The 15933-nt window shown below is 37.3% G+C and overlaps 1 protein-coding gene across 4 annotated transcripts in view; it reads left to right on the top strand.

The window, feature by feature from the left end:
* The first annotated feature begins 390 nt into the window (after positions 1 to 390).
* Positions 391 to 15933, top strand: part of EFNA5 (ephrin A5) — a 486689-nt gene continuing 471146 nt past the window's right edge. For 3 of the 4 annotated variants that reach the window (XM_063964088.1, XM_063964087.1, XM_063964085.1), the window contains exon 1: positions 391 to 2134. In XM_063964088.1, coding sequence (XP_063820158.1) covers positions 2010 to 2134 — 125 coding nt within the window. In that variant the 5' untranslated portion in view covers positions 391 to 2009. The remainder of the gene's footprint in view (positions 2135 to 15933) is intronic. The other variant, XM_063964086.1, reaches the window with a different exon arrangement.

Raw genomic sequence — 15933 nt, 5'->3', positions numbered from 1 at the left:
AGGGACTTTTGTGAATAAATACTGTAGTACATGCTCCAAATGCTGCATTTTATATTGATTCAGGATAAGGAAGGGATAGCAGTCACAGTATAAATGTTACCTGTGTGATCAGCTGCAATTGCTGAGGAAATGTCCTAAAGGGTAAAATATGAAATCATTCAGTAGCCTGAGATGCTGAAGACTGCAGCTTTGGAAGGGTTAATCTGCAGTGCCAGAGGCTGCCCTTCCCTGGCTGTAGTTTGCTTGTTTCACTAGTGCCTTTTAAGCATCCAGATTTCACTGTAATTCAATTAGTCCAGCTTTAAGGAAGGTGGGGACATTTGTTTATTGGCTAGCAAGCGACGCCTCTTTCTCATGTTGCACACCAATCCTGTTGCAGTGAGGAAGAAAGAGAGAGAGACTATGGAAATGTCTAAGCAAACAGCAGCTCTTGCCTTGAGTGGCTGCTCTGGGCTCTCTCAGACCCCCCCTTCTGCCTAGTAAAGTGCATGAGATCTCACATGATCACCCGGCGGCTGTGTAAGCCTCTCATGAATACATCATCTGCAAGATTAGTGCTCGTACCTGCACACCCGCTGCGGGTGTCAGCACCCACCTTTTTTCTATAGATCTATATATACACCGAGTGCCTCTGCATGTGTATTGAATCCGTATACACAGCAAGGACTGCACAGATTGAAAAGCACTCGCATCCTGCCTGCTCCATGCAAGATCTGTAAGCAGTGAGTCTTTTGCTTTAGGAGGGGTGGGACTTTTAGGGGGATTTTCCTCCATCCTACAATTCTTTTTTTCATCTTTAACCCTTTATCCAGTGCGTACAGTTTCCTGATTGTTGATGTATGATTGTCTCTCTTTTTGCTTCCTTGTGTTCCTTACCAAGTACAGGAGCAGCTGCAGCTACTGTGAAGCTGATATAGAAAACGACGTTTCATGTGTCTGATGTTGGATATCGTGGCTCATCTTATTTATTTCAAACTGTTTCCTGCTCTTACAAGTTGATCTCCTGGGGACTGGACAGCTTTGCAAAAAAAAAAAAAAAAACAGTGACTTTTTCCCTCCTGTTGATGCCTGCGGCAATATCTGGACCTCATCTTTATGTATGTGGCTGTTTTATGCAGAAGACTTGGATGCATTTCCAGGAGTTTGTTGTTTTTTGTTATTTCCCCCCCCCAATATAAAGCAATTTAATTTGCATCCCGTGCATTGAGTTTGGATGTAAGACATCACATAGCTCCTAGGATTGTTCGATTTCTGCTCGAGCATCACCCTGCTCAAAGGAAGGACAAGGACGGAGGCGGGGGGTGAGGATACATAAAGTACCCCCAAAGACACAGACTGCTCAGACAGACAGTACCACGTCTACTTTACAGTAGTACCTTTGGAGAAAGCAATTTAAGATTATTTTTCTATAGATGTGTGAAAGAGAAGCTCTTGTACTCAGTATCCCTTTAAGTTGTGCATCAGCAACAGCTTTTTCCTAAAGCTTCCTCTCGTTGACATTGTGCAAACCTTTTAACCATCAAGTGCCACAAACACCAATTCTCGCATACATAGTAACTTTCTACAGAACAAGAGGTGGCATATACATTCTGGACTGCGCAGAAGCCGAGAGACCTCTTCATAAGTCACTGACTTAAATCATAGTATTCACTGAGTTTGGTACTAGGATTGGCATCTGGACCATAGTGTGCCTGAGGTGCGTCCAGGGAATGTGTCCCTTATTTCCCAGCCCTGCTCTGTGTGCAGGGAGCTCTGTGTGAATGTGCACCGCCCTGCTCTCAGTAGCAGCCACAGCTGCCTTACGGCCCCCAGCACCTCCCTGAGCCAGGCTGTCTCTCCCTCTGCTGCAGCAGTGTCCCTGACACATTCACGCACCCTTTCCTATTAACTCCAAGGGAGGGGGAAAAAGCAGCAGCCCTGTCCCTGAATAATCCCAGGCATCTACTGCACCGCTTCTCTAGTTCGTCTCTATTCGCTACTCTCGCGCCCCCTCTTTTTGACCGGGAGTGATGTTGCACGTGGAGATGTTGACGCTTCTGTCTCTGCTACTCTGGATGTGTGTTTGCAGCCAGGATCCTGGCTCCAAGGTGGTTGCTGATCGTTATGCGGTGTACTGGAACAGCACCAACCCCAGGTAAGGAGGGGGGAGGTTGAGAACTGAGATGCTGCTTTGTACTAAACACATGCTGTTCAAATTCGGCTGCAGCCACTCGTAGGATGTAATGATCCAAGTGCTGTACCCAGGTAACAGATATCCTGTACGAATGGCCGTGGAGCACTTGCACTGATAGCATTTCACTTTCACTTTAATATACTCGATTTCAACATTTTTTAAGTACTTCTTGCATTGAGCTGTGGTTAAGATATTGTAGATGCTAGTAACATAAGCTGTTTCGAAATATTGTGCTCTATAGAGTAGAAAGAGAAGAGTACCTTTTATTAAAGCCTTGCAATCAATAGGAGAGATGATGAGCATTAGGAATGACTCACCAGGCATCACAGTGGGAATGTTCTTTGTGTGCTGAGTAAACCGTTATGTCTAACTATGTTAAACATAAAGTGTAACGGCTATCATCACTCCTTGCATTACGATCATCTTCTTGTGTCCAATAGGGCTAAGCATGTTCATGCAGCAGGCACATTTGCACAAGTCAAGTCCCTGTTTACTAGTTCTTCCAACTTTCCGTCTCTGTCTCTGCTTTCATTTTTGTCCATATCCTCAGTCATTGACAAAATTCGAACTGAAGCATAGAGTCAACTGTTTCTGTTTATAACAGTTTGGGGAGAAAGTTTTAGGTTTCTTACTCTGGCCCCACCTGTGGTCTCAGTTGTGCTTCTGATGACTTCCACGGTGAGGGTTAAGCAATATCACCTTAAATGAACAAACTCATATCTATCTGTCAAATTCCACTAGTGTTCCTATTTCCTTCCCAACCTCGTCCCCTCTGTAGGAAGCATGTTTCTTTGAAACATAATGATGCTTTGAACCAAAATATCTCAGACAACTACTCAGTTACTAATTAACTTTACATAAACATTTCTTTTCTGGACGTTAGATCTCCTTTAAAAATGTGTCTGCAGCTGCTTTGGTTAAAGATGATTAGAACAATGAAATACGAGAGTAGGAATACATTTGGAAGTCTAGGACAAATTAACTTGGAAATAATACCTATCAATGTGATTAAAGGGCATTTGTGTTTTGGTTTAGTGCAAGATGCTGTGACTAAAAGTTTCATTGAGAGTACATACTGTAGTCATAACTTTCCTGAGTTATGGGGGCTGGTGTTGGGAGCAGCACGTTTTACTGTTGTGTGTGTGTTTTTTCTCTCCAACTGCTTTGTAGCACTATCATAAAATCACAATCCCTTTTATAAATGGTCACCATATGTTTGACAAAGTCACCTGGGTTCTATATTTTTGTCTTGTTAAAACAGATGTGCACCAAATCTTTCTTTACCTTGGTGCTAGGCTGAAGACATTTTATCATGGGTTATCTACGCTATATGCCTGTGATACTGCTGTTTAGTTTGAGATTAGTACATTGATTTTTGTCACAGGTCATGTTTTTTAATAGATCAGAATAGCCTGCAGAAAACTCTCTCGCTCAAGAGGGAACAGCGGAATAATCTCCAAGTTAACAGTGTTTGCAGTCGATACCAAAAATGTGTGTGTGTGTGTATATATATATATATATATATATATATATATATATATATATATATATATATATAACAACCGCTTACAGAAAACCAAGTTAAAAGTCACCACTTTCTTATATGAATAGATTGTTTTATGAGCTTGGCTGGTTCTAATTTTCATATTTTATGGAAGCATGCAAAAAGGACTTTTTTCAAAAATGTCCACCCAAAACCCCCCCATCTGAATTCAAACAAAACATCTGGAAGTGGTGACTCACGCAGCAGACAAAAAAAGAAAATAAATAACACAGCAACCAAACTGTAATAGTACACACAAACCTATCACTTTCAATCTAGCATGCTAGCTGATCTTTACGTTTTTAACACCTAACATTTTATCTTTCTAATGTGGCACCACTCGAAACGTGATTGGTCATTGAGTGCTTAGTGAAAGCAGCAGTTTATCTGGGGCATGTCGAGCAGAATACTGGCAGAAAGTTAGAAAAGCTAGGCCAAAATGTGCTTCCATTTTTCTTGGGAAATGCCAGGTAGAATCTGGATCCCATTAAAGGCTTTTCATAGTTCATTAATTGCACTGTAAAACATGCAAACAACTGATAAGGACATTTCTTTTGTTCCGTGACTACAAGATACAAATTAAAGGGTGCAGTTGCTTTCCTTGTGTATATAGAGCCCCTTGTAATAAAACAGTGGTAGTGAAAGCCTAAATTTGAGAGTGCTACTGTGACTGCTATGATTTATTTGATATATAGTTAGCTTAACTTGTTAAGAGCATTGATGCCTTCCCACAGACTGCCATGCTGAAACACACAATGCAAAATACTACTTTAGCAAAATAACTGCCTCCTGAAGTTGCAAATGATTTATCTGGAGACATAATCCTGAGATATGTGCTCATACTCCAAGATGCAGTAACTTCTGGCATCTCTTATAAGTTACATTAAAACAACCTGGTGGATTCCGTAACTAGATTTTCATTCCAACATCCTATCCTCTCTATGCAGAAAATGTGTTTGAAGAACAAGTAATGAACTTTTTTTTGACTTTTTGCCAATAATCTGCTGAAATAATTAAAAGTGTCTGGTCCAAAATGTGTCTGCCTGGAATTTTGAAATATTACATTCATAACAAATCATTAATATAAGTCAGGCTTGTCAATTAGCAATATGCAAAAGCTGTGGCGTTTATCTCATGTTTGACACCACAAAAGAGTATTTTTAAACAATGCCTGAGTGAATATGTTTCAGCTCTCCCTTAACCTCATAACCTATTTTTTTTTAGCTTTATATAATTGCTCTCTCTAACAACTGTATATACTCCAGAATTCCTATATAGTCGTTATGTAACCAGCCACTAACACCACCGGTAATTTATTATGTAGACTGGCAGCACTTTTTTAAGTGCTACAAAAGCATACTATGAGGTTGGGTTACCTGACAGATGTCTAAGTCATTTAAAGTTCTACAGGGAAAAAAAAAACGTAAAAGTTTTTGTTTTGACTATATTTTTGCCTAGGTTGCGCTAACAATTATACACAAGCTGCATCATTAGATTGTTCACTTTCCTTACCCTCTAGACCTTTGCATATTAATTTCTGGTATCTGTAACACCCAGTAAGGTGACCGGCCCACAGTCAGCAACTTTTACTTTATAATAAACAAAACCCCACATCCCGTGGGAAGATAATTATCGTGGTGTTTTTAATAAGAGAGAGTAATTGATGTAATAATGGATGGAAAGGTTTACATATGTGCAGATAGCTATTGCGATATGCGTTTATAATTATTACAGTCCATTTGTAGCATACAGAGGAGTTTGACTACTACTCTACGCATGGCTGCATATTATAATAGCTTTGTTTCAGCAAAATTCTTTTAAGTCTGTCTCTCGATACTGCAAAACCAGGTCTATACTTGCTCTGGGCTTCTTTTCAAGATTTGGAAATCATTGGGGGGTAGCAAAATAAAATAAATAGTCACGTTGCTGATACATTGGTTCCTGCTTCCAATTTCCAAAGGGATTTTTGATTTGGCAATTTCTATTTAAGGGACAAAGAAACCTGTAGTCCAATAAATTTTTCATGATTAAAAGTGTAGCAGTAGTGTTCTCAGTAGTTCATTACGTGCAGATTGCTGGCTTTAATAGTGTTACTCTTGCCTGTTATAGCTTTGAAAGAATACCTTGGTTATTTCAAATGGGTTCCTGTAGCAGACTTGTATTTTCCCCTTGTGAATCCCATGCAATCAACAGTAGTTTTACAGACCTCATCCTTTGAAGGAAGGGCACCTAGTTAAGGGAAAATTACCCTCTTGTAATTCTTTCCATTTAATCTTTTGCAAATGCCCGTAATGAAAGCACTACATTCCACCCACTGGCCCCGTTTCCTGTTGTAGAGGGATAGATAAAGATGAGTCTTTCTTTCTGTCCCCTGTTGCTATGGACCCAGCAATCTACCAGCTTCATGCTGGGCTGAGAAAATGAATGAATACAATTAGTGCTTAAGGAAAGTTGGCTTGTTCTGTTTTAGGAACATCCATAGACAATCACACATATGCATGTCCATAGATTTTGTTTTCTCACTCACTCTACCTTGGAAAAAAATTCCACCCTCAAGTCATTTTCAGAAGGGTTTACACATCACTTAAGCAGTCACCAAATTAAGGTGTCTGCTCAGTCAGTCTCGCATTGATTAGCAGTCAATGTTTTTTTTTTATTAACACATGCGTTTGAAAGTGAAACTTTTTCAAAAGTAACAGTTGAGAAGTGTATATTTTTAATCTGTGTGCATATACCGTTATATGATAGGTATTAGTAATACAATTCCTGTAAATGTGTACACTAATTTTAATTGTGACAATAAAAAGCTCCTGCCCACTGCCATTATGCTACTGTGTCCCATGTTTAGAACTGCCTTCCCTTGAGATATGTAAAAACTTCTTACTTACTAAAGCAGCAGCCTTATATTATGGTAGTACAGTCACCATTCAATATGAAAACACTCAAAACAGCCGAAAGAACTTAATAGCAAAATTTGCATCTTACAGGAAGTCGTGACATGAACTCGCACATTGTCTGCTCAGTGAAATACGAGTTGTATAATTAAGTGACAAACTCAACAAATTGAGGTTTTAAGGTTACAAGAAGTGGTGACGGTTATACAAAATCTTCATTTGTGTGATTTTTACATTAAATTATATAAACTTTTTGGAAAACTGCCCGTAATAATTTTTTTTTTTATTTATGAAGGGTGGACATTACAGATCCTATATTTTACAACATACTGATCTAACATACTTTCTAATTCTAATTAGCACTTTGCATCCTTTATTATAAGAGGTGATTAAGTGCTAATAGCTTAGCATCTTGTGACAGTTCAAAATTGAAATAGTTTGTTTTACTTAATATATCATTTTCAGCTTGTACAGTACATAGCTATAAACATTCCCAAAACGGAGATATGATATTCTCTACAGCAACAGTTTTCTTTTAGTTTTTTTGGTCATTTATTTACACATAGTATGCACATGCATATATATGCTAGTGTTTTCTGGACGGGCACCTATATTCACAAGGTCTACATTTAAAATTTATTGAGTATATTTCCTCATGAAATTTAATCCATTGCCTAACCCCCTCTCCAGTATCTGTCCTTATTTGATTTCACGGTAAACCTCCTACAGCCAAGGTGCATCTCATCCGATTTTCCATTAAAATCTGGTTAACATCCCATAGCCCGTTTTAAGATGCAGTTACAAACAAAAATGTATCAGTACACAGTTCTCTGTGCTGCTCGCCGCACAAAATGGCTTCCAGTTATTTATTTATTTTCAAAAATGGCTGACTGCTATTTTAGGTGTTCCATAAATGGACAATACATATCAGACTAAAGTGACTGGACACAAAAGTGAGCATACAAAGCACAACACTGCTAGGTATGCAAACTGTTCATTTCCAGTAATCATTTTCAACCAACTGAAGATTTGCAGTCTGAATGGACTGAAGAATAGTTTTTTGGCAACATAAACTTGGTAGATCATTCCAAGCAAGATTATTGCAGCAGGCTTGAAGGTTTTATGGTAGTTATTCCCAACGTTTATTTCCATCTTGTTAAAAAGAACAATAGATGTACACTGTATCCAGGTTTACGTTTTAGGGATTAGGTTTCACAGATCCTCCTGAGAACACAGGAAGGTAGAAAGGTGGCATCTCAAGATTCTCTCCCTGGATTATGGAAGTATTGTACCAAATAAACACACACTGCATGAAATCTGATATGAAGTGAATTGTATGTCTCCAATAAATGTTTTCAAGTACAGGAAGAATAAATGAAATGCATTTTACTTAGAGCAAGGTATAGTTACAGCTAAACATGCAGTAATTGTATTGACTGGAAAGACATATGTCTACTCTAATGACAACTTGCGTACACATAATCCAGGTTCTACATTCTACACTATTGAACTGAGGAGTTCATTTAATTTATCACCATTACAGCTTATTTAATCGCTGTTAACAAATATTGCTAATACAACACAGTTGGCATGTTTCCAGCAAAATTTCTAAATCTTTGTTGTCAGATAGTATGTGAGTAATATAGTTTACATGGAATGTGAAATGACACACACTACAAAACATAACACAAGGGATTAGTACTTCAGTTTTAAATTGTTTTTACCTTTTGTTTCGTGACTATGTTACCGTAGGGTCATTCTGTACATACAGTATATTTATATATACTCTCCATACAGTATGTGGACTATCTCATGTTTTCTGCCTAAAATGAATGGAAATACGGTTGAAACAGAAATCAAGCTTCGTAATTTTATTTTACATGGTTACAGTACATAATAAAACTGTAACAAATTGGCAATATGTGATTGAGGCGGGAAATGAAGTGTTCCCACCTAGGTGCTGGAGCAAATAAAATTCACATATGAGATAATATTACCCATTACAATTCCACTGTTTATATTCACCGTCTTTGATATTTTGGCTGGTGCCTTAGAAAATGAAAGTTACTCATACTATTGTTCATTGTTCTTTTATGACTGGAAAGCGGATTTTAGTTTTTATTGGCTGACCGGTTTTCCAGAACGTATGTGGCAGACTATCCTATAAATGTCAGTATTTCAATTGTAAAGAAAGCACTTTCCATATACAGGAAAGCCACATTTAATCAGAAGACAAACTGGTACACTGATGTTGTCACCTTCATCAGTTATCCAACCTGTGACTCTCAAACAGTTATGAAACTACAAATCCCAGCATACCCTGCACATTCCCTAAATACAGCACAATAAGGAGTGACCGTGTCTCTGTGTGTATGTGTGCGCCTGTCTGTATTAGTATTTTGAATTCATATTGTATGACTTCCACTCGGCTTAGCAGATCCCCCCCACCCCCGCTATGCCATTGAGCGTTAGTTATACCATGTTTCTGCCTAATTGTGTAAACAGAGAATATATCTAAAAAATATATTTTTGTTTGCTGATATTGCTCAGTGCTCTTGAGGTTTCTATTTCTAACAGTCCTGGAAGTTATTAGTGTCTGTCAAACCCATAATTGCCGCTAGTTCCTTGCTCTGTGTTTGAAAAATCCAGCAAGTGGTGAAAGTAAATGAGGAAGGCATGTTTATTACGTTAGGAAAGCCCTGTGCGATACTTTGCCTTAGCTCTATCTATTGTTATTGGGCTTTGCATAATTGTGTGCTGTATTTGTGACTCACACCAAGTGGAGAATTGTAACGCACCGTTTTGTTCTATATTTTATTACTATTCTGAAATGATCATATGGTCATTATTAGATAGTGTCTAGAAAGTGCTAACATCTCATATGACACAAAAAATTATCATGAAGGCATCAGATTACATAGAAATACACAAATATAGACACAGAGAAATGATAGTGTGAGCCTTCCAACTGAATTATGTATTTGTACTTTATATACAGTATCGATGTAGCATGCACCTTTGTGTTACAGCTGAACTACAGCAATACACTGCAAGCAATCTATATACATGGCTTCGGTATGGGAGTTTTTTATTGCTGTTTGTTCAAAATGTATTTCAGTGGTTTGAAACTTAGTGAGTTACACAGCGCTTACTGTCACTTACATCTCACTTTATTATATATTTCTGCAGAATTTCAGTGGGTATCCACTATCCAGTGCCTTTGTAGAATAAGTACATTAATACATTTTACAAGCTATTCAATGTACAGTACAATGGATTTGTCCATACCTGAAGTGTTTAGCCTCTATATACAGTACTGTAAACGCATACAGTATAAACACATGAAGAAACTGTTCCCAAGTATTTTGTTTTAAAGTTTAGAAAACCAGGGTCTGTAGATTGGATAATATTAATTCATGTTTCTTGTATTTATTATATCTTTACAAAATGGAAAGAACAGCAATAAAAATGTAAATGGCCATCTCAATGCATTTGTAGTTATTTAATAAGACTTAGTAAATGTTTATTTTGTCTGGCAGTACCGTGTGTATAAAAGATGGCATCGTGTAGTGGACTCAAACATCTGACTCACAAGAGACGAGAAGATGTTTTGTGATCACATATACACATTTGCTTTGTTTTCTTTCTTTATTCTAAGATCAATCCTTTGGTCCATTTTGAATGTAGTAATGTATGATTTTTAGACTGACTTGGAGACTCCTACCGACTACCGACATATCTCACACCCACAAATTAATGTTTTGCTTATAACATTTTCCAAATAATGCTAAGATTTAGGATGACCATATGCATGATTGGTTTAAAATCTGGGGCATTAGGTAAACCTATGATAATTACTACCTCCTATTTATTTACTTTATTCATATATTCCCTTTCTTTGTGTGTAATATATTAGGGTGACTTGCCAGCCCGGTTACAAGCGGGCTGGCGCTCATTAAGGTATGTAAATTTTGTTTGTACTATATTCATTGCCGTATTCCAGATTGCGCTCTGATGATCTTCCTAAATTTAATAGTGCGGATTTACGAAATCCTTGTGCCCGCTTGCAGTGCTGCGTGAAAATTTCTTGCCACCATAAAGCTGGCATTAAGTCATGCCTATGTGATTGGCTCACAATTAAACCTATAAATGAGGTGAAATCATATCCCAAAACTTTCATATATGCATGTACTCTTCTTGTTTACATATACTTGATGTGTATTATACATGTTCATCATTAGTTATACAATACATATGTGCGTGTGTGTATATACAAACATACATAAATATATATACCAAGTATAACATTGACGTGGTACCTTATATAATAATTAAATATCGCACATGTATGATACAAGCAAACTCAACAGGTATCTATGCATCATACATAATTAATAACAAAATATCGTGTGTGTGTGTGCGTGCATGTGTGTGTGTGTGTAATTTTTGTTGTTTCCTGCATTATACATCATTATTTATAACAAAAATTTTAGCAGTGGCAGTTGATGTTTTTGTTACTTTTAAAGGTAAACTGTTTTTTTTTATTTGTATTTTAGATGAACTTGTATCAAAAATACATTGTTTGTTGAGAGACAAGAGTAAGAAATGAGCATTAAGCTCATTACACAAAATATCTTACATACCCTAATATGCTTTGTATCAGATGTAATGGGTAACCATTTACTGTAGGTCTTTTTTTTAATTCTTTTAGTGGTTACTATTGATTAAAGATATGGAAAAAATATTTATTACACCTCCTGCAATAAAACGCTAATACTGTTTTTGTTGCTCCCCAAAGTATGCCCTGCAGTTCGGGGAAAAGAGTGAAGAAATAAGAGCTGCCAAAAAGTGTGTCTCTTTATTACTAATTAATCAGGCAAAAAGGCACCTCACTGACAGAAGCAATGTCAGCACTGACAGCCTCTCTGGGATATTTTATTTGAAATACTGTAAAAAAAAAAAAACTAATTAAATGATTCTCAGAGGGGGTCGCTGGTCTACTAGCTGACATCATAATGCATACTGCCATTTCCTTAAACCCTGAAACTGAAATGTTTTAGAAAACACCCAAAAGAGTACCTAATAGAACACATTTTAAAAGTTTTGTTTACTGCTTTTGGATATGTATAGAAAATAAAACTATCGATCAGCAAAGGCAAGGGACAATTTATTTTTGAAACAATAGGAATATATTGCCTAGGTATTGCCCTCATTATTATTTGTTTGTTGTTATAATGGCTCACATAATTTTTACATTTTACTTAAGCAAAGATTTGTGCCGCAGAATTCGTATATCCCCTGACCATTGAGCTTGCAATCTAGTTTCAGGAACCTGACGGACAGGTAGATAAAGTGACCGATCCAAGGTAACAAGCAACTGACACAGATTAGCATTTGGGTCTCTTACATGTATCTTCACTTCTGTCAGTGTGCTCAGCGATTGAGATCCTCTTTCTCTCAGATAATAATCCTTCACTGACACTGAACATACCTGTATCAAGTCTTATTTATTAAAAGCCGCAGTACAACAACAACAACATATACTAAGGCATCAAACGGAGACATTAAATGAATTTCATCAGTCACTTGTATCAGTTTAGTTATGTTTTCAAATATCTTGCTTTAATGAATCTGTTGACAAGGATATGTTAAAAACCTAAGGTGCATACACACTTAGCGATATAGTAAATGATATCGCTCATTTTCCCCCTCCTGACCAATATCATTTACTATATCGAAGACTGTGTATGCAGCTGACAATGGCCGATGTGCAGCCTAATGGGTCGTTAATGAACCACGGTGTCGGCTGTACATGCAGCTCAATTTGGACTCATCGTTCAATGCTGCATGTACAGCCTTGCCGCAGCAAGACATCACTGTGCGATATCTCTAGAAATATCGCATAGTGTGTATGCCCATCTTCGGGTGGCCCAGACTGAAAGGGGACACACTAGCCAATGTCGCTCACGACCACATCAGAACCAGGCCCACCCAAATAATTTTGACAATGCCGCAACAAGGGCTATTAAGTGTCCCTTTCCCAGGAAAGTCCCCCCACCCACCGCTTTTTTGCCACCCAAACTTTTTACATCACAACTATTTTTAACCCTTCATGAACCAAAATAAACAAAGCAAGTAAAAATAGTCTCCTATGACTGTTTTACCTGTATTTCTATTTCAAAACTAAAGCCCATCTGCTTATCTGGGCCCCCAAGCTCTAGTCTAGACTATGGTGGAGAATATGGTGTACTGTGTATGAATGGAGTGGAATTACAAGTCCATCTTGTACATTTTATTCAATCTGACTCACCACATGATAACTCGACCTGAAGGAGACGAAATAGATGACATCATAGGGATTTTGTTCTAACAGGATACTCCCAGGAGGTAGCGTAATTGATTTACTCAGACAAGGTTAAAATGATATATACAGTGATAAATAATAGTTATGTATTATTTGTGTTCGTGTTATCCCCAGAACATATTTGTAACAAGGAAAAAGTAATTAGTCAAAAGTGCACCACCTGAATTATGTTACACTGCATTTATAAACAAAGTATAGATTAAAAAAAGCTTCCACGTCTATGGAAATTATTTGCTTTTAAATTACTTTATGTAAGATGGAGCACCTGGTTTGCTGCTAGTAAAAAGAACTTCAGCACATTGTTGATTTTTCTCTGTTGTTCAATTTTTTAAAGAGGGATGGGATACTCAGAGGTAGTGGCTGCTTCTCAGAAACAACCAATTTTCGTTTCATCCAGTTGAGTGCTAATTTAGCAATACTTAAAGGTTTCATTGCCTTGTAGTTAATTAGCACCAAGCAATGAATGCTAACTGAACTATTAGTGCACATTGTCAGCACAGTGATGTTCTTTGTGTGATGGGAACCATTGCAAATCAGTAACACACACACGTTAAGGTGCTGTAGGATACAATGGTCTGAATAAGTAAAATAATTGTAATAAACACATATTCACATCCACACATCTTTTCACTAGCATCTCCCATTATAGTCACTGCGTTTATAATGAAATTGCCGATATTGTGTTTTACTTTCTCCTCACCATGCTAACAAAAGAATATGAGAGATGTACAATGTCTTTTAGGGGAACAATTACAGTAATTACAAACTCTGCTGTGCTAGAGGAAGCCATGAAGTGTTAACAATAGTGCGTGTTTTGCATATACATGTGTTATGTGTGCTTATGTTTGTCTGTATTTTTTGGTAACCTCAATTATTTCTAAAATGCATATACTCCCAACAAAGTCATATAAAGCACATCACTTAAATAAAAAAGAGACAACATATTTATCAGTAATAGGTAACAAATACCCTGCATGCATAACATACATAGAACACTATTGCCATATACGATGTTATAGTTCCGTTTCCTACACAACTTGGAAGTAGCCATCTGTGGGTTTAATTAATGCAAAGTAGCAATCCCACATAGACTTTTGTTTTCTTTAACATAACAAGTTCAGTACCTTTTAAGCATACGTCTGATCTAATTTTTCTTAGCTGTCTTAGCAATCATAATAAACTTTTCAAAATCTCTCTGGAGGGGAAACGAATATGGCTGCCAGTCACATTCAGAGACTCTCAACTGAAATGAATTTTGGATAGAGTGAGGATATTACACTATACAAGCGGACTGAGCTCAGAACGTGCTTCAACGTATTCCTGTTCTCAAGCTCATGGTACTGGCTTCATGTTGATCACATGACATGTTCAAGCCATGCTGAACTATACATCATTAATATCAATATTACCAAGTTCCTTGTTATAACTTACACTATTGATTTATGTAAAACTATATATATATATATATATATATATATATATATAAAATATATATGCAGTATACACACGTGTGTATATATATATATATATATATATATATATGACCCCTTGAAGAAGTCTCATCAGACGAAACCCGTTGGGTGACCTGTACCTACCTCACTCCAAAGATAAGGAAAATTTGGTTATAAATATTTTTATTGTAGTTCTTAATTCATTTAGTGCTTTTAGTCCAGCTGTGTATTTATTGTTGTCCCATTTTTTATGTATGTTTTTATGCATCTTTGTGTTCAAAATTAAATTAGATTTTATCACTGTGGGCGCCTGAAAATATTTATTGATACAGCGGTCGCTATATATCCCTCTCCCCCCGTATCTCACATAATTTTATCTCAGGGTTCACCACCCCTGGTTTATTGAGGGACTAAGCTGACGCCCCATTACTAGCACTAGGGGAGTATCATTTAGGGTAGCCTGTTCAATCACATATCTGTTTTATATCACATGTGGCGCAGTATTAATCTCTGTTTTTACACATATATATATATATATATATATATATATATATAATTTTTTTGCTTTACTTGATATGAGAATGCAGCCTATCCATCTACTGTGATTTTGTGACATTGCTGCATCTACTTGGATCTAGTGACATCACTGATCCTTTCACTCATCGCTCGCTGAATTTTCAGGCAGACACATAGGTACAGTTAGTCTAAAATAGGTGGTTGAAAAAAATAATGTATTGCATATCTGACAATAAGATGACCCCAAAACAAATTCTATTTCACAGACTGGGCCACTATACTGCAATAAATGAAGGCAGGTGTTTGATGGCTTGCTACGAAATGCCACCTTTTTCATTTGCACCAAGTTTCAGAAATGTCTCCCAAATGCTTTTGTTTAGATAGAAAATAGTTTTTGCACAAGCATACTATAGATACCACTCTATTCCATCAGTCAGCACCACAAATACAGTCAGCACAAAGGATACCTTGTGTTGCTTTCCTTATTGACCATAAGTAGCTGTTACATGTTGTAAAACTCACCAGTTTAGTACAGTTTGATTCCCTTTGTGAGGTTAAATAGGCAGCTGACACACTAGGGGGTTATACTGACTTTAGCTGGCCAAACACATATCCTTAGCAGGGTTAACATTGATGAATATGTGTTTTTATTCACCCTCACTATTATGTAACCAATTTCTGTAAGAACATGTAGACCGGTTGGCTAAGCTTGCCATCCATGTCGGACTGGGGCATAAAGGGCCCACCGGGGAACTGGAATGGTAGGGGCCCATATTTAAGGATGTGGCTAGTCTCCAGAGGGGGTGTGGCCAGCTGCCAAAGAGGCATGGCTAATCATTTATAGTAAAAACTGCTAGTGTCGTGCTTGATAATTTACCAGATTAATATCAGTAATGCAGAAAATACACCATAGTCCTGTGCACTATAAGGCAACATTGGCATTATGTATAATTCAAATGCACAATCTGGAACCTGGTCCCTAGAAGAGAAGG

Source organism: Pseudophryne corroboree, chromosome 1 (genome assembly GCF_028390025.1).
Source record: "Pseudophryne corroboree isolate aPseCor3 chromosome 1, aPseCor3.hap2, whole genome shotgun sequence".
In the NCBI taxonomy this organism is placed as follows: domain Eukaryota; kingdom Metazoa; phylum Chordata; class Amphibia; order Anura; family Myobatrachidae; genus Pseudophryne; species Pseudophryne corroboree.
This window is presented reverse-complemented; position numbering and strand designations above follow the sequence as displayed.